The sequence below is a fragment of the Panulirus ornatus genome, chromosome 25 (genome assembly GCF_036320965.1).
Source record: "Panulirus ornatus isolate Po-2019 chromosome 25, ASM3632096v1, whole genome shotgun sequence".
Taxonomy (NCBI): domain Eukaryota; kingdom Metazoa; phylum Arthropoda; class Malacostraca; order Decapoda; family Palinuridae; genus Panulirus; species Panulirus ornatus.
In genome coordinates this window covers 13,911,302-13,929,950 of record NC_092248.1, presented here as the reverse complement: position 1 = coordinate 13,929,950, position 18,649 = coordinate 13,911,302, and the positions used below count along the sequence as shown (strand labels likewise).

General features: G+C 40.6%; 2 protein-coding genes across 6 annotated transcripts in view; one reads left to right on the top strand and one right to left on the bottom strand.

Moving 5' to 3' along the window:
• The window catches only part of Srp72 (signal recognition particle 72), a 91,833-nt gene extending 90,957 nt beyond the window's left edge, over positions 1-876 (bottom strand). The window contains exon 1 of the mRNA XM_071677662.1: positions 719-876. Within this exon, the coding sequence (XP_071533763.1) occupies positions 719-821 (103 nt within the window). The 5' untranslated portion in view covers positions 822-876. The remainder of the gene's footprint in view (positions 1-718) is intronic.
• Positions 877-2,589: 1,713 nt separating this feature from the next.
• LOC139757296 (UDP-xylose and UDP-N-acetylglucosamine transporter-like) overlaps positions 2,590-18,649 on the top strand; it is an 89,861-nt gene continuing 73,801 nt past the window's right edge. The window contains exons 1-3 of one of the 5 annotated variants that reach the window (XM_071677669.1): positions 2,590-2,806; positions 5,454-5,559; positions 11,327-11,440. In XM_071677669.1, coding sequence (XP_071533770.1) covers positions 5,483-5,559; positions 11,327-11,440 — 191 coding nt within the window. In that variant the 5' untranslated portion in view covers positions 2,590-2,806; positions 5,454-5,482. The other 4 variants (XM_071677664.1, XM_071677666.1, XM_071677668.1 and 1 more) reach the window with 4 other exon arrangements.

Sequence of the window (18,649 nt, the reverse complement as noted above, 5' to 3'; positions counted from 1 at the left end):
TTGGCATCTCATTCACTGACTCAAGATAGTGGACCGCTTTCAGACAAGTCTTCGACTCCTAATGTTTCATTTGTGATTTCATTTCAGCCACTAAATGAAGTTAGATGGGGGTACTACAAAGTTCTGTAGATATATCATGTGTATTACCTTCTAGGTTCTGACGATATTTTACATGTGTATTATCTACAAGGTTCTACTGATATATTACATGTGTATTACCTACTTTAATATTAACCCAAATCTTCCCTCAAATCTATAACCTTTGCTATGATCATCCAAATCATTACCAATACATGTAATATGATGCTCTACATATCAAAGTATTCTCTACACAAGCAGTGCAACACAAAACCACAAAACTTTCAAAGATAACAGCAATGCGGTGCTAAAATGGTGAATAATAATATCCATCCACTCAGGATTGTGGATACACGAACAGCACTGGCAGAAAATGCAGTTTGTGCTCCGAAAGGGCCGCCTTCACAAGTTCAGGGGAAATCAGTCTTGTTAAGGTGCCTTTGAACCAAGATTATAGTGCTCAGAGTCTAACCTTAGCGCTGCATTCTAGAGATAAAGGCATCAGCCGGGTTCTATTCCAATTATGTAGCCATGTTGGAGGTAACATATTGTAACCTGGCTGTCCAGAACATGTCAATATACTTCTTTCAATCGGTTGCAGCTGTAAAATACACTTTAAAGTAGCATAACAAACACTTACTCTTATTTACTACTTTGATGACCTTGATGTAGTTAGCATTTTCAATAAACTTCTTAAGTTCACCGTAATATCCCATCAACCTACTCTCCTTAGCCTCCGCCATGGTGGAGTTGTCACCAGTCTGGCCTCCACTATTTTCTCAATTCCAATTTGGTTCGATGTAAATATTGTTCAAATTTTACATACCTAAATATAACCTAATCAAAGTCTATTGTAAATCAATTGGCATAAATTTATTATAAAACAAATCAAAATAACATAAAAATAGAACAATCCACTCACGAAATTAACTGGTTTTAATACAGCAGAAAGAACCATTAATATGGTAATGACGTTCGCAGATGCTCGTGCCACATCCAAATAAAGATCTTTAATGATAAAAGTTTATCTGCCTAAATAGTCTTTAATTAGAAGTGACGATATCAAATAATTTTTTCATTGAAGTTCAGAATTATGGTTATTTCATACAAGATGAATCCTTGAATGAATCATGCATAAAAACCGTGTAAGTGATCTTAAACTTAACCCTCTTGCCCTTCGCCTTGGTGTTCACTATATTTCTGTCCTTATGCTTTTATTTCTGCTCCGCGAACTGATTATTTGTGTCCCCATTCCACCATGTAGACCATGTAATCACGTTACATGACTGTGGCTGCTTTGATGTCATTCATTTCCTGCATGCTAAACTTTGGAATTGTACTTTTCATGTATTCCTTTACAAGTACGACCTACCCCCTTTTTACACCGTCATTTTTTTCCATATCTCCCACATTACTTAAATTATTCTCAAACTCTCTAGTTTTCTAGCGATTTATCCCCTACGTTAGTTAAAAGTCTGGCCTGGGGTCTGGAAGAGGACTTTCATCCGATAGTTATCATTGAAAAAGTTTAATGCATTAAAAATTCTTATAATCCGTTTCATTGATTATTTCACTATATTTTACAATATACAAAGAATTTGCACATTTCATCCTGTCTTATCTATTGCCTTTTAAATGTCACTTTAAAATTATTGCCAAATTCACAATATTACATTCACATATCCACACAACAAACTGTAGAAATATTCCGATTGAAACTGACGTGCACAGCACATGGTACTTGGACGTTAAATCACCTTGATAAGTCCCAGGTTCTGCTACTCTCGTTTGCTTCTATTTTCCTGACCTCTTGGTAACCACTTTCACAAACCCTTCAACAAATATCTCCCAGTGTCTCTCACTACCACAAACCTTCCCTTGAGTCAACACTCACAAGAACTCTCCAATAAACCCCTTCCAGTGTCTTCATCTTCCACAACCTGTCCCTTCAGTCACTCTTAAGAACCTGCAACAAATGTCGAAGTCTTCACCTCATACAACCTGGCCCTTCAGTCAACACTTTTCTAAATGAGAAGTACAGGGAAGGATGGATGTGTTAGAAATTATACGGCTGAGGACAAAATATGGGTTAGGGAGGGTTGATCTAGTAAAATGATATGGATAGAGATACGTGGTAAAAATGAGAATATGGTTTGAGGAAACTGAAGAAGGTATGGTTTGGTGAGGGAACTGAAAAAGTGTGCAGAAATGATTTAGACATATGGAGAGGAGAGGACAAAGTAGGGAGATCAAACTGGAGATGGAGGGATGTAATGAAAATGCTGCTGAAGCTAATAGGTTTATCGTTCTGAATAATTTTACTGGGTATTATTAGAGTTTCGAACATCAAGCGAATTTTGTTACGTTAGATTTGCGTTACCTTTCTGTAACCATACGTAGATACATTTAGTTTTTGGATATTTTGCTTTATATATCTCCTCATATTATAATATTTATCAAAGAAATGTTTTATTTCCCAGTTGTCAATAATGAGAGAGTTCTCAGTAGTGTGATGTTTAGTTATATGATCTACAATGAATCATGGTGCTCGGTCATTTTTTCATCTAAAATCATATCATTTCCTTAAAAAAACCAGATGAAAACGATTAGTCGGCTGGAGAGCACTAAGAGAGGGAATGGACCAATCCCATGCCAACGCCAGTCTGTGTTTATATCTGGTGTAGGAAATGTTATTGTAATGGTGTGTAGGCAAGAGTGCTGTAGTTAGGTAGGTGGTGGACACATTCAGGTGTTCTCGTAGGTTTTACAATTTCTCCCTCACCAGTTACTGGCTGCTAGTGTTTGTAGCAGAAGATTATCTTGGTAAATTATATCCTGGACGTATTACTAGTAATGTGACTTGTTCTTATCTTTTTCTGTGGGGACTCAAATAATTTGCAGTTAAAAAATACATAGTGGTGCCATGTATGACGGAGTTTCTAGGGAGATATCTAATACAGAATTTTGTAACATTTAGGTTAAACTCTAGGTAAAGTTCTGGTACTGGGGCACCAAAGAAGTAACTTATGAATCTGGAAGAGATTGGATGTTGATACAGATCCTCTTGTGACTATAGGCCTTCTGTTGAGTCCTCCTCTGTCAAGCTCCTCTAAACTTTTTTTATGAACATCTTAATAATAATGGTTACTCTTTGTGTGTTGTGTGAAGAGAGTTTTCATCTACCATGCTTGTACTCCTAAGTATATATATACACACACACACACATGGACCTCTATGGTGTAGAGGTTAGCTTTACTAACCGTCATGCATACATGGCATGGGCCACCCGGAAACAGACCTGCATAGGTTTGAATCCTGGTTGTGGCAGCCGGTCATCAGTCTACCCAGCTGTTCATCATCCTTTAGGGGCTGGTTGATAAAATAGGTACCTGGCATAAGAAAGTGTGTGTGCATATTTGTGTGTGTGTACATACATACAAAGAAGTAAAAGACTTAGTACATATATACAAGGTTAAGGCAAGGGGGAAGATCAAGTTTGAAACTCTCTCTCCATAACACACAAATAGTAATCACACCCTAGCCTATGCCATTCTCTGTACCAGCCTATGGGAGGGGATGAGCTGCTAGTTGGACTGTGGACTGGCTTCAGTGACTAGGATTCATACCTATGTGGATTTGATCCCAGGCAGCTAATGCACCCATGACAGTCAGAAATGCTAACTGTTATACCATAGAGGTGGGGAGGGCTATGATATCAGAAAATATGAGGTAAAGATATGGTACTCTTCCATAAGTGAACAGAACCCTTGAGAACCCAACATTCCCTCGCAACCTAAATTTACCATATTTTTGGTTACTTAGATGTAAGATATGTTGTTTTCATAACTTAGGCTGTTACTGGGTGTGTGTGGTCCTAGATCATGCTGTTGTTGGCATAATATGGCCCCATACCAGATTGTTGCTAAGTCAGTGTGTTCCCAGATAAGGCTGTTATTGGTTCAGCATGGTTTTAGATCAGGCTGTTGTTGGATCATTGTGCTTTCAGATCAGGCTGTTGTTTGGTGAGTGTGGTTCTAGATCAGGCTGCTGTTGAGTCAGTATAGTTCTAGATAAGGATATTGTTGGGTCAGTTTGGTTCTATATCAGGCTGTTGTTGGATTATTGTGGTCCTAGATCAGGCTTTTCGAAGAGTCTGTGTGGTTCCAGTTCAAGATGTTTTTGCAGGGGCATATGGGTGGATGGAGGCAGTGGCCTTCTCTCATTGAGGTATATGATAGAAAGTAATCTTATTCAGCAATAATGATGACTGACATATTTCTATAATCATTCTAGCCTTTTTATTCCCTTGAAAGGAAAAATTGATGTATCTATGTATTGTTGCATCAATGTGGCCTTAAAGGAAGCTGTTATTGGGTGTGCATGCTCTAAGAGCAGCTGATGTTGAGTCAATGTGATCCCAGATTAGGTTCTTGCCAGGTCAGTATGGTCCCAGATCAGGCTGTTCTTGGTTCAGTATTGTCTTGTAGCAGGCTGCTGTTGGGTCACTTGCTCCATAGCATGCTGTTGTTGGGTCATTTTGGTTCCAGATCAGCCTATTGTTGGGTCAATGTTGTTTTAGATCAGGCTTTTGTCAGGCCACTGTAGCCTCAGGCCCAATGACAGGCTTTTGTAGTGTCATTATTGTCCCAGATCAGTCTTTGGGTAGGTGTGGTCACTGAACAAGTTGTTTTTGGGTCAGTGTTGTCCCAAAACAGGTTCTTATTGGGTCAGTATAGTCCTATATCAGGATGTTCCTGGGTCACTTTGGTTCCAGGTCAGTGTGGTCCTAGATCAAGTACTTGGAATAGCAGTATCCCAGATCAGGCCATTGGTTGGTCAATGGGGTCCCACATCAGGCAGTTGTCAGGTCAGTATGGCCTCGGATAAGGCTGTTGGATCTGTATGATCCAAGAGTAGGCTGTTGGATCAGTGTAGTCACAGATCAGAGTTCTGGGCTAGAGTAGTCCTGGATCAGACATTTAGGTCAGAAAAGAGTCCCACAACCTTTGTAGGTAAAGGAAGTGTGTTGAAGTTGAATGTGTTAGATTGTGAAGAAAATTGTATAGAAATAATGAAGATATGAAATGTAGTTCTTTCGTCTGTTTCCCTGCGCTACCTCGCAAATGCAGGAGACAGCGACAAAGCAAAAAAAAAAAAAAAAAAATGAAATGTGTTTTCAGTGAGGCACAAACCATGAAGAAATTGTCTGTTTCTTGAAATTACACTCCATAGCATTTGCTAAGCAGCCATTGTGGATGCCAAGGATGTGGAATCAAGATCAAGACATGTTATTCAAGGGGAACATTGTGAATAACACCTTTAGGTACTACTTATTATTATTATAGATTGAATCCTAATGATGTATAATTTTTCAGAACTGATTTGAATTGATTGACCAGTCATCATGGGAAAAGCTGCTACAATTTTATTTGTTTTCATCGGATGCTGTAGTAACGTTGTTTTTCTTGAGCTTCTTGTCAAGTAAGTTGCTTATGCTTAAAATCTCACTATATGTTTTTGTAAGTGAAGTTATATTTTGTAATAATTGTTGACAAACAGTGTTACAATGTGATTTATAATGAGTGAAGCATGGATGTGATGTTTCAGAAGTATGAGATCAGCACAGGTATCGTTTATAATTAACCTCGGGAAATTCAGATAACATGAGACTTAATGGTTCATAACAATAGTAGCGAAAATGGGGGCGAAAATTCTGGGGGCCTTGAAGAATGTGTGGAAGTCGAGAACATTATCTCGGAAAGCAAAAATGGGTATGTTTGAAGGAATAGTGGTTCCAACAATGTTGTATGGTTGCGAGGCGTGGGCTATGGATAGAGTTGTGCGCAGGAGGATGGATGTGCTGGAAATGAGATGTTTGAGGACAATGTGTGGTGTGAGGTGGTTTGATCGAGTGAGTAACGTAAGGGTAAGAGAGATGTGTGGAAATAAAAAGAGCGTGGTTGAGAGAGCAGAAGAGGGTGTTTTGAAGTGGTTTGGGCACATGGAGAGAATGAGTGAGGAAAGATTGACCAAGAGGATATATGTGTCGGAGGTGGAGGGAACGAGGAGAAGAGGGAGACCAAATTGGAGGTGGAAAGATGGAGTGAAAAAGATTTTGTGTGATCGGGGCCTGAACATGCAGGAGGGTGAAAGGAGGGCAAGGAATAGAGTGAATTGGAGCGATGTGGTATACCGGGGTTGACGTGCTGTCAGTGGATTGAATCAAGGCATGTGAAGCGTCTGGGGTAAACCATGGAAAGCTGTGTAGGTATGTATATTTGCGTGTGTGGACGTATGTATATACATGTGTATGGGGGGGGTTAGGCCATTTCTTTCGTCTGTTTCCTTGCGCTACCTCGCAAACGCGGGAGACAGCGACAAAGTATAATAAGAAATAAAAAAAAAACAATGGTAGCTGTTGTGGTCACCTGAAAATAGTGTTACAGACAGGATAGCAAAGCAGATATAACCTCCACACTCCCATCTCTTTGAGGCTGGCGTGAAAAAATATAAAGAAAATATACCATGCGGTTTTAGGTGTTGGTGTGAAATGTATTGCCAAGGAAATTTCTGCTAAAAAGTGTGAAATGGAAAGTGTTTCTTACTAGTTTAACAACATTTGGTCTGTAGCTGGATTTTGAAAAAGAAAGATCTGATTAGTGGTGAACTGGATTCATTTTACTGGTAACAGATATTCCTGAAGTAGTTATCCACCTTGATATGAAGGTATTTATAATCTCAATATTTACTTCATTGGGAGGTAGTTTATTCCAATGCTCAACCTACTCTATGTTTGAAAAAACTTTTGTCCTCATTACTGTTTCATTTCTTTCCTTTTATCTCCATTCTCTTATTTTTGGTCATTGAATCTTTTACAGTAAAAAAGTTTTATATAGCATTGTTGAAATTGTTTGGTATTTTGAAAACTATCAGATCTCAGTTTGCATTCTCTTTGAGAGAATAATATCAGGTCTCTAAGTTTTGTTGCTTTTCTTTGAATTTTTTCTTTTTTTCACATTTTATTAGGTTTGGTGTCCAGAATTGAACTATATATTCCAAATGAGGCCTCATCCAGGACTCTACCTAGGTTGAACATCCGGAGCCTTATTTTGCTCAATGTGAAGGGGTAGTATAAAGGTCAACACTGTACATGCCAAAATTGAAAGCAAATTACCTATCCCATGTATAGGGATAGAGAGAATTGGAATGATGTGATATACAGGGATGACATACTGTTAGTGGACTTGACCAGGGCATGTGAAGCAGCCAGGGCAAATCATGGAAAGGTCTGTGGGACCTGGTTATGGATAGGGAGTTATGGTTTTGGTGCATTACACATAAAAGCTGAATGGATGAGGAAATGGGGACTTTCTTCATCTGATCCTGGCACTACCTCACTAACATAGGAAATGGCAATCAAGTATGAAAACATATATAGAAAATACAAACTTTCATTCTTTCAAACTATTCGCTATTTCACGCATTAGCGAGGTAGTGTTAAGAACAGAGGACTGGGCTTTTGAGGGAATATCCTCACCTGGCCCCCTTCTCAGTCCCTTCTTTTGGAAAAAAAAAGAAAAAAAAACAAGAGGGGATGATTTCCAGCCCCCTGCTCCCTCTCCTTTTATTCGCCTTCTCCGACACGCAGGGAATACGTGGGAAGTATTCTTTCTCCCCTATCCCCAGGGATAAGAAAATACAAACAATAACTAAAATACTCTTGATATATACAAACTAAACAGTCCATCCACAGATCAGATGAGTCAGTTTGACTTGAGTCTTCACATGCATACATAAGTCTAATCTTCTTTAAGGGATGATGTAGCCAGGTGCTGTGACATATGTTGCTCTGTCATACAGACTTCCAACACAGTATTGATGTCTTTATATACAAGCTCCCTGCTGATTTTTGGAGTTTTCAACCTGTCTTTTCAGTGCTGGTGCTGTCTGTGAGATACCTTCCTCCTTAGACAATGACCACACGTAAATACAGTGTTGCCTGTAGACTTCTGTTAGGTGGATGACCTCATGTCTCCACACTGTTACTCACAAGAGGCTTCCAAACTCCTTAAGTCTCAGCTCATGGGAGATCAGCATACCACACTTTTACAGATGAAATATAAAAAATTCTTTAAGATACATATTGATTATATACATTTTTCCATACTGTGACTTTATGTTAAATCTTTCCATTTAAGGATTTCCTTGGTGGCTATACCATTTAGTCCTTAGCCATCCATTGGGGTTATGATCCTAGAAGACCCCATGTTTGGCAAGGCACAAGGCCAGTGGGATAGTAGGGGTTAGGGGTAGCTTCTCTTTTGAGACATACTTTAAGTACTGTAATGAACATTTAAGGTTAAGAATATACATGTATTGTTTCAGAAACATGCTAATATTATAAAGTACAAAGAAATGAAGTAATGAGATGATGGCAGTAGGTCACCCTTAGTGCTGCACCACCATACTCCCTAAAAGCAGCCAGTCAGGTATGCTGTGCAGAAGGCTCGGCTACAAGCAGCCTGTGGCTGCGTGAAACTTATGTAGTGTGCAGAATAATTTGGGTGATGTCATGGAAAACTGTGGATTCTCCCAACTTGATGATGTGGTTGATGAAATAGGTTACAGTATTTATTTATTTATTTTATTATACTTGATCCCCATTTCCCACGTCAACGAGGTAGTGCCAGGAAACAGACGAAGAAAGACCCATCCACTCATATACACACATATACTTACATATGCATATAAACGCATACTCATATACATATGTATACATATCAACATATACACATATACATACGTATACTTATCAAGGTATACATATATGCATATGTATACATACACATACACAGCCATATACATATATACACATGTATGTATTCATACTTGCTTACCATCATCTATTCCTGATGCCACCCCATCCCATAGGAAACAGCACTGCCACCCCCTGTGACAGTGAGATAGCTCCAGGAAAACAGACAATAAAAGCCACATTCGTTCACACTCAGTCTTTAGCTGTCATATGTAATGCACAAAACCACAGCTTCCTTTCCACATCCAAGCCCCACAGACCTTTCTATGGTTTACCCCAGATGTTTCACATGCCCTGGTTCAATCCATTCACAGTGTGTCGACCCCAGTATACCTCATCGTTCCAATTCACTCTATTCCTTGCATGTCTCTCACCCTCCTGCATGTTCTGGCCTATTTCTCTGAATCTTTTTCACTCCATCCTTCCACCTCCAGTTTTGTCTCCCACTTCTTGTTCCCTCCACCTCTGACACATATATCTATGTCAACCTTTTCTCTCCACATGTCCAAACCATTTCAACACACCCTCTTCTGCTCTCTCAACCACAGTTTTTATTACTCTTTCATTACTTATTTGATCAAACCACCTCACACTACATATTGACCTCAGACATTTGATTTCCAACACATCCACCCTCCTCCATCCAATCTTATCTATAGCCCAAACACAGTTTGTAGGGCTGGTCACTGTATTATGTGTAAGCCCCAAACTTTGCCTGTGAGTCAGGTTGATAATGTACCAGGTTCCTAGGTGGTGATGTGTTTAAGGCTAGTCTTGAGTAGGGCTGGTCACTAGTGTGTCAGGGTCTTAGATGATGATTTGTTAGTGATGATGTTAAGCTAGTACCTCAGACAGTGTTTGTGAGGCTGTTAAGCATGTTGTGTCAGAGCCCCAAATAGTAGTGCATGTAGAGCTGGGCTCTCCTCTTTCAAACCCAAGACAGTGTGTGTTATGATGTTAGAGCTTCAGGTGGGAGTGTGTTCATGGCATATTAAGGGCTCAGACTTGGGTAGATGAGGGTTTGATGAGGCTCTAGGCACCCAAGTAATATTTGGAATCCCCTTTGTCCTCTGCAAAATCAAAAAAATTTGTAAATATAATAAATTTTATCATATGATTTCAAATATGAAACTTAAATCCAGTATGAAAAGTGATATAATTGAATGACTCAGTATAGTATTTTAACTTAGAATGCCAATCAAAACATCATCATGGAAATCATAAATAAAATGACAGATTGTGTTATTATGCAGAATGTGAATTTTCCAGTAGAGCAGTACTGTATCTTCACTGGTAAAATGCAAAATAGCCAAATCTAAACAGACAAAAATTTAACTCATGATTTATTATTGTCCATTCCAATACTTTTTTGCCAGGGTTTGTTTATATGTTTTTATTCAACATATTTTTTATGGATTTTACATCAGCAAATTATACTTATTACATCTGCAATATCTAATTGGGTTGTACAAAGAAATACAAAGGAATTGTATTCCTTTGTATAAACCAACCTGACAATAAAAATGTAATAAATAAATTTTGACAAAGTCCAGAAAAGATCTGAAATATAAGTCTCACATTCTGTCACTAACAGAGACTTGGAACTCATCATGAGATTCTTTGCTATTTTTTATATGTTCCTGGCTGCTGGGAAGAGGAAATGTGTGTTGGATCTTGAGAGGATGTTTCATTGTCATGCTGTCTCAGCTAGATGTCATTGCATCTTTGTAAGGTTTGATTTTTCTGTGCTAGGGTACTTAACCCCAACCTCATTGGTTGGGAAAGCAGAAACATCCCAATTCCTGTGATTTGATTCTCTGGGGTGATTGAAAGGTTGTGGAATGATGTTACAGCCTTTATGATGTGAACAAATAATGTTGCGACAAAGGTAAATAACAGTTTGAGTAAGTGGCTTGACTTGAATGCAGGAGTGCATTAACACAGTGTAAGTTTGCTATAGTTTTATGATATCTTAATTGATGGGACATTACATGAAATGATAGTAAATGGGGTGCTCTTGGGATGTAGCTGAACTATGGTGGGACTAGATGGAAGATGCCGTGACAACTGTATGCAGATGGCACTGTTCTGTCTTTTAGATCATTGGAGTTGGGTAGAATAGTAAATTCAGTGAGTGAATTTTTGGAGAGTAGGTCTATTTCAGAAGATGCTAAGAAAATGATTGTTGATTAGTGTATGAGGATGGAGGTATGAATTAAGATGTTATATTTACATGAAAAATGTATTTTGTGTAGAGTGAGTAATTACAAAGTGATGTAGTAGTGTGAAAGACTTTGTTAGGGTATAGATTGTTTGTGTACCAAAAAGCTAATATGTACTTGATCACCTCCATGTTGATTAGAATGGAAATAAGCATAGTTTAGTAATATAGAATGCAGAATAATGAAAGACTTCACTGCAATTTTTTTCTAGGGATGAACCCGCCAGTGGGAACATCATTACATGTGCACAGTTCATTTTCATTGCTGTCCATGGTTTCATCTTCACAGTAGACTTTGGCAGAAGGCAAAATGTGGTACCGATCAAGTAAGTGAGATTATTAACACTTGTTCATTGTAGATTATTTAATTTTTCATGTTAATTCTGTTTTCTGTGTAGCAGTGTGTCCAGTGTGCCTCTTCCAGTACATTTTAGTCAGTGCAATTTTCATGCACTTGCTCTTGCTAACACCTGTTTCACTTATGTACCATCTGATTCTGCCCATCCATGTCACTAAAACTTTTTTCTTCACTCTATTCATGAGTTCTCAAAGTCATTCACCCCACAGCATATTTTTTCTGCTTGCTCACACTATATCTTCTCTTTTGTTGATACCTTGTTTCTTGTGTATTCTCAGTTTTTATCCTGACTCGCTCATTTTTCCAGTCTGACCTCTTTTGATTGATTTATGAACTTTTAATATTTGCTTGTCCTTAATTACAGACTATCTTGATTTTTCATATGTAATAGTTTGATTTATTTGTTTCAAGTTAGTCTTTTGATATTCTAATAGTCAAACAAACTGGGTACCTTTACCTTGTTGCTCTTTAGTTGTTACAGACTTTTAGCTTTGCTAAAATTATGGTTGGTCTGTGATAGTCCAAGCTTAATTAAAGGCTCATCTTTTGCACTTTACAAATTGAAGGCCACTGGCTAGATGGTACATTGCAGCCAAAGCAATTGAACTCTATCCTGGAAAATGCATCTTTCAAACTACCAGTCAGTTGTTTATGGATCAGCCAGTCACTGACCCAGAAATAAATGAAATGGATTGTAGATTCCTAATCTCTACTGCAGTGGTCAGGGCTTTTGATTTGAACTTTATGTGATTAACTAGAAGTATTCTGGTTAACCACATGAAGTGATAGTTAAATGCCAGTTAATAAATGTTTTCTTTACATGATTCTTTAAGAGCTCAGTATTGTGATTCAAATATTAAAGGCCAGTTATTACCTGTTCAGCTTTCACCTGCCTAACTAGTTAATAGATTTACAGACTATATTGAGCCCTATTTCTTACTCAAGGATTAAAAGGACCCATTTAGTACCTGTTCAGCTTCAGCCTGATTAATTAGTTAGTATTATTATACATATATTATATAAAAGATAAATATTATATACAAAATTGTTGTTTCCTACGGCAAGGTAGTGCCAGGAAGAATGGCCCATCCACTCATATACACACTTATATACATAAATGCCCATTTTATTTATTTATATTTATTATTTTTTGTCGTTGTCTCCCGCGTTAGTGAGGTAGCGCAAGGAAACAGACAAAAGAATAGCCCAACCCACCCACATACAAATGTATATACATACACGTCCACTCGTGCACGTATACATATTTATACATTTCAACATATACATATATATACATACAAAGACATATACATATATACACAGGTACATAATTCATACTTGCTGCCCTTATTCATTCCTGTTGCCACCCCACCACACTTGAAATAGCAACCCCCTCCCCCCATATACACACATATACATACACACACACAGACGTATACATATATACACATACACATATTCATACTTGCATGCCTTCATCCATTCCTGTTGTTACCCCGCCCCACAGAAAACAGCATCGCTATCCCCGCTTCAGCCCTTAAAGAATCATGTAAAGATGAATGACTCTTTCAGATGTAGATCTCCACATCAGGTTTCATGCCCTAATTTGAAGACCTCCCACCAAGCATGGGTGGTTGCTGAGATGGCTTAGGCATGGCTGGAAGGTGACTCATTGTAAGGAGAAACTATCACACACACTCAACTCGGCAGCCAGCCATGTTTGATGGGTGGCCTACAAAGTATGGTGTTATATAGCTGTAACTGTGAGATTAGTTGGGTACAAGTGGTCAGGTGTTGCGGTGATTCAGTGGCTCATGATGACGTGCAGCTGAGGTCATTGGTCATGCCACTGAATCACGACTTGGGATTGGTAGTCACTGGACTATTGAGCAGACCTGGGTGTGCGTGGGAGGGGAGGGTTGTGCTGGCATGGGCTGCATTGGGCAGATGTCACTCAGCTTTGAACCTGTAAACTGAGCTTCTTGAACAAGTGTTGTCTGCCATAGCTCCAGTCAGTTCAACAATCTACAAGCTCTCTAGGCATGTCTACCATTGGGGAAGACATTGGGAAGGCTGGTGCTCTGGTCGCCAAGGGCCTATTGCTTCGTTGTGCCCAGGAAATGGCTTAGGCAAGGTGAGATCAGCGCCAGCCTCCTCTTTGTCTCATCAGTAGCAGGTGCTCTGCTAATGATTTGGTTGATCATGGATGGGGTGAGCTGTGACACCCCAGTGGACACAGGCTGCAAGAAGAGCATTGCGCATGTCTTCCTGTGCTCCGGTTGGATGAAGGAGGATATCTGTATGATGATGGTGAGTGGTGAACAGTAGTTGTGCAAGGGAATGGGTGTAGTGCCTGTCCAGCTGTCATTGGGAGTCACATCACATGTAGAGGTGCTTGTAGTGATTGCTAGGCCGCTGAACCTCAACTTCATCCTCAGCATCAATGGCATTAGCATTTTCCGTGTGTGATGGTGCACACACTGAATGATGTGCATTTTGGTGTTGACGAGTCTCCATCTTCAGCAGTAGCACCTGTGGTAACAGGTCCTGTTATTGATGAAGAGATTTTCTCTGTGACCTATGATGTGGGAGCGAGAAAGTGGACAATTTTGTAGAAGTGATATGATGTTATGGAGCCATCACGTCTGTTGAACACCACTCCGGAGTACTGAATATGACCAGAGGCTCATCAAGAGTATGAACGTGTGCTGTCATAGTGGATTGTGGATGGCTGGTTAGTTCCACATTACGAGATGTGTCACAGCGCAGTGAAGGGGATGATCCTGCTGATGGTTGAGGTTCAAGAGAACAAAGGGAAGGTGCATCCGGTGCTCGACTTCAATGAGCTAAACTCATCTTAGTCCACATACAACTGATGCAGATGTCTGCAGCAAGAAGATTAGAGAGCGGAATCACTGTGGGCAGAAGATTGCTCTTGTCGACCTGTGTAAAGCCTACCTTCAGATCCATGTGGGCCATTTGCTGTGGCCGTACCAGTCAGTGGTATTCCAGGGATGGCAGTACTGATTGACACTGCTGGGCTATGGACTGAGCATTGCTCTTAATAATGAAGCAGGTTCTGAGCACTGTATTGAGTTAGGACGAGTGGATCAATCATGCAACTTCTTTTTACTTTGATGACATCCTGATGGATGAGATGGTGGTACTTGTAATGGATTTTGAAAACCATCTCAGTTATCATGGCCTGTTCTGCAAGCCTGCTGAGCGAGTTTCCGAAGGAGCCCGGATGTTGGACATACAAGTCTGCAGGGAGTGACTTAGCCATTTTTGGAAGCGAGACAATGATATTGGTGAGGTGCTGGAGAAGTTAACAAGATGCATGGTGATTTTCCTGTGTGGGCGCCTCATGAGCCACTTACCTGTTTGTGGCTGGCTGAGTGCAGTGGCCCCCTACTTGAAAAGAAGATCCAATGCAGTCACCATCTCCTGGGGACAGCAAGCTCACCAATCCGGAGCTGCACTTGATGCTGGCTGTGACCCTGCAGTGTGTGAAATATTTGGATTCAGCTCAAGTTTGTCCGGATGTGGGTGGTGACGAGGCCGTTGTATGTGTGGATGCCAGTTCTCTTGCGATAGGGGCCATGCTGAGGTGAACGGCAACATTGTTGAGGGGTTCTTCTGGCTACGGAAGAGTGAATGTTTGCACATTAATCTTACCAAACTGCATGCTGTGCTTTGGGGAGTAAACCTTGCGGTCCCCTGGAAGATGAAAAGGTTGTTGTTGATGACTGCTTTGAAGACCATGTACTGCTGATTGATGGATGCACTGTCAGGGAGGTTGTGTCCAAGATGAAAGCTGCTAGTGAGATGCTTATCTGCTGGTGCCTGGAGACAATAAGAACAGTTAGTAGTACTGTTTGCAGCTTGAGGTCAAATTCATCACCTGCTGAAAACAAGGCTGACACTCTGACCAGAGTGCCGCACAAGTAGTTGTCTTCTGCAGGCATCCACTCGGCCTGTTGGGCTGTCTCTGCTGTGTCCGAGTGGGAGATCACTGACATTTTATGAAACCAGCAGGCATCCTGGCATTAAGCACTCATATTTCTGTTGGAGGCTCATCCTGTCTATCATGCAACAGCAAGTGCATAACGTTTTGCAAGGGTATGAAGTGTGCCAATCTATTGACTTAACACTTGTAAGATGGGAAAGAGGGACATTAGGAGCTTCAGATCGTTAGAATAGAATCAGCATGATCACTTTCCATGTTGAGGACCAGCACTTTCTGATACTGGAAGACTATGGCCCATCATGATATGCCATTTAGAGGTGACTCAGACGTCAAGATGTGACTGATGTCATTGATCAGCATAGTGCACCGAAAGAGTTACTGACCAAGTTTTTGCAGTTCCATGGCCTGCAGTTTTGCCAGCCACTTGAGGATAAGTGTCATATATTGCTATGTGAACGTCCCTTCTGGCAACAGGATATCGGAGTGATGTCATCAGTTATCGAAGGCAACAGTAGCATGGAAACACTGCCCTATTGTAGAGGCTGTCTATTGCTACAGTGTGATGCCCCAAGGTGACAACCCTTTCTTCACTCCTACAAATTGAATTTCAGGTGCAAGGTTAGGCTGCTCGGAATGGATGGTGTAAGTGAGCATGATCGGTCGGAGAACATGCAGCATTGCATCAAAGTCAGCACCAAGTGTGGATCTGCCATCCCAGCAGAAGATGCAATATTCAGAGCTCCATGAGATTGGTGACCGAGTCATCTGTGCATAATATCAAAGTTGATGGCATGCCGCGCCATGTCCTTGATTTGTGGCTAGTCACGTCACAACCATCGGTTGTAGAGGAGTCGGCTTGGGAAGAGGCTTCTGGGAACAACACAGAAGACAACAATCTGGTGACCTACGTACCTGCCATTAGAAATGACTCAGCTACAGATGGAGCCAAAGGTTCGAGTGAGAATGAGAGTCCAGGATGACCACTGCCACACTGGAATTCAGGGGAACACTATCCAGTGGACTGCTTTCAGTATAGTGATCTGCTTTAAGATCAGGAAGGAGTAATAGCTGTAACTGTGAGATTAGTTGGGTACATGCAATGTCAGGTGATGCAGTGATTCAGTGGCCCATGATGATGTGTGACCAATGTCATTGGTCACACCACTGAATCATGGCTTGGGATTGGCTGCCACCAGACTACTGAGTGGACCAAAGTGTGCGTGGGAGGGGAGGCTGGGGCTGGTGTGTGCTGCATTGGGCATTTGTCACACGGCTTTGAACCTGTAACTTGAGTTTCTTGAACAAGTATCATCTTCCAGAGTCTTTTCTTAACTCTTGACAGTCTTTGGGTGTTGTGCTGCTATTTGGCTATCTACGTGGGGCATGAAACTTAGTGGAGATTTATTCTGTAGTATTTAATGCCGATTTATTACCTGTTCAGCTTTCACCTGACTAATGGCCTGTTTATTACCTTTTCAGCTTTACCCTGACCAGTTAGCTAGATCTACAGGCTATATTGACCCCTTAAAGATTCATATAAAGAAAAGTTTCATTAGGTGGCATGTAACTTATCTAGCAAGCTTTTGTATATGAAATTTCCAGTGCTGTATCTCCTGATACAAATGCATATTGTTTTAATAAGTACCCATATGATATCTGACATACTTTGGCCCCCTCCAAAAAATTCTTTAACTCCTTCAGATAGAGATCTATGCAAGGTGAATGACCCCTATAGATGTAGATCTCCTCATCGAGTTTTATGCCCCAATTTGAAGCCGCATGCCAGGCCTGGGTTGTTGTCGAGTTGGCTGTGTGTGATAGTTTCTCCTCATGGTCAGTCACCTTCCAGCTATGCCTAAGAGAACTCTTTCCTGTGATCAGTTTAAGAAGAAAACTAAGCAGTTTTTGCTTGATTTGGATTTACTTGATTTACTTGACATTGATGATATGCTTTTGGATCATGTATGGACACTGACTCTTCCAGCATTGAAAATGATGAAGATAAAGAGGCAGAAGTGGAGCCATTGTTGTCAGTGGTTGCCTCTCGCTGTTGTATGACTTTGACAACAATGCCTTTGAATGGATAGATGTTGATTTTACACCTCATCTCTTTACTTTTGAGAATCCTGTCTGTGGTATTCCACCAAATGTGTGCAGTAGCATTGAAAATAGTGAGTTGGACCATTTCTTGGTGTTTTTGATGAAACAGTAATGAGACTAATACAATCTCTAGCTGTCAAGTGTAAGGCACCAAAACTACAGCTCCCTTTTCACATCCAGGCCCCACAAAACTTTCCATGGTTTACCCCAGACACTTCACATGCCCTTGTTCAGTCCATTAACAGCTCATCGACCCCGGTATACCACATCACTCCAATTCACTGTATTCCTTGCACGCCTTTCACCCTCCTGTATGTTCTGGCCCTGATCGCTCAAAATCTTTTTCACACCATCCTTCCACCTCCAGATTGGTCTCCCACTTCTTTTTGTTCCCTCCACCTCTGACACATATATCCTCTTTGTCAATATTTCCTCACTCATTTTCTCCATGTGACCAAACCACTTCAATACACCCTCTTCTGCCCTTTCAACTACACTTTTTATTACCACACATCTCTCTTACCCTTTGATTACTTACTCGATCAAACCACCTCACACCACATATTGTCCTCAAACATTTCATTTCCTACACATCCACCCTCCTCCACATAACCATGTCTATAGCCCATGCCTCGCAGCCATATAACATTGTTGGAACCACTATTTCTTCAAACATACCCATCTTTGCTCTCTGAGATAATGTTCTTGCTTTCCACACATTCTTCGATGCTCCCAGAACCTTTGCCCCCTCCCCCACCCTGTGACTCACTTCCGCTTCCATGGTTCCATCCTCTGCTACTCCCAGATATCTAAAACACTTTACTTCCTCCAGATTTTCTCCTTTCAAACTTACCTCCCAATTAACTTGTCCCTCAATCCTACTGAACCTAATTACCTTGCTCTTATTCTCATTTACTCAGCTTTCTTCATTCACACACTTTACTAAACTCAGTCACCAACTTCTGCAGTTTCTCACTTGAATCAGCCACCAGTGCTGTATCATCAGCGAACAACAACTGACTCACTCCCCAAGCCCTCTCATCCACAACAGACTGCATACTTGCCCCTCTCTCCAAAACTCTTGCATTCACCTCCCTAACAACCCCA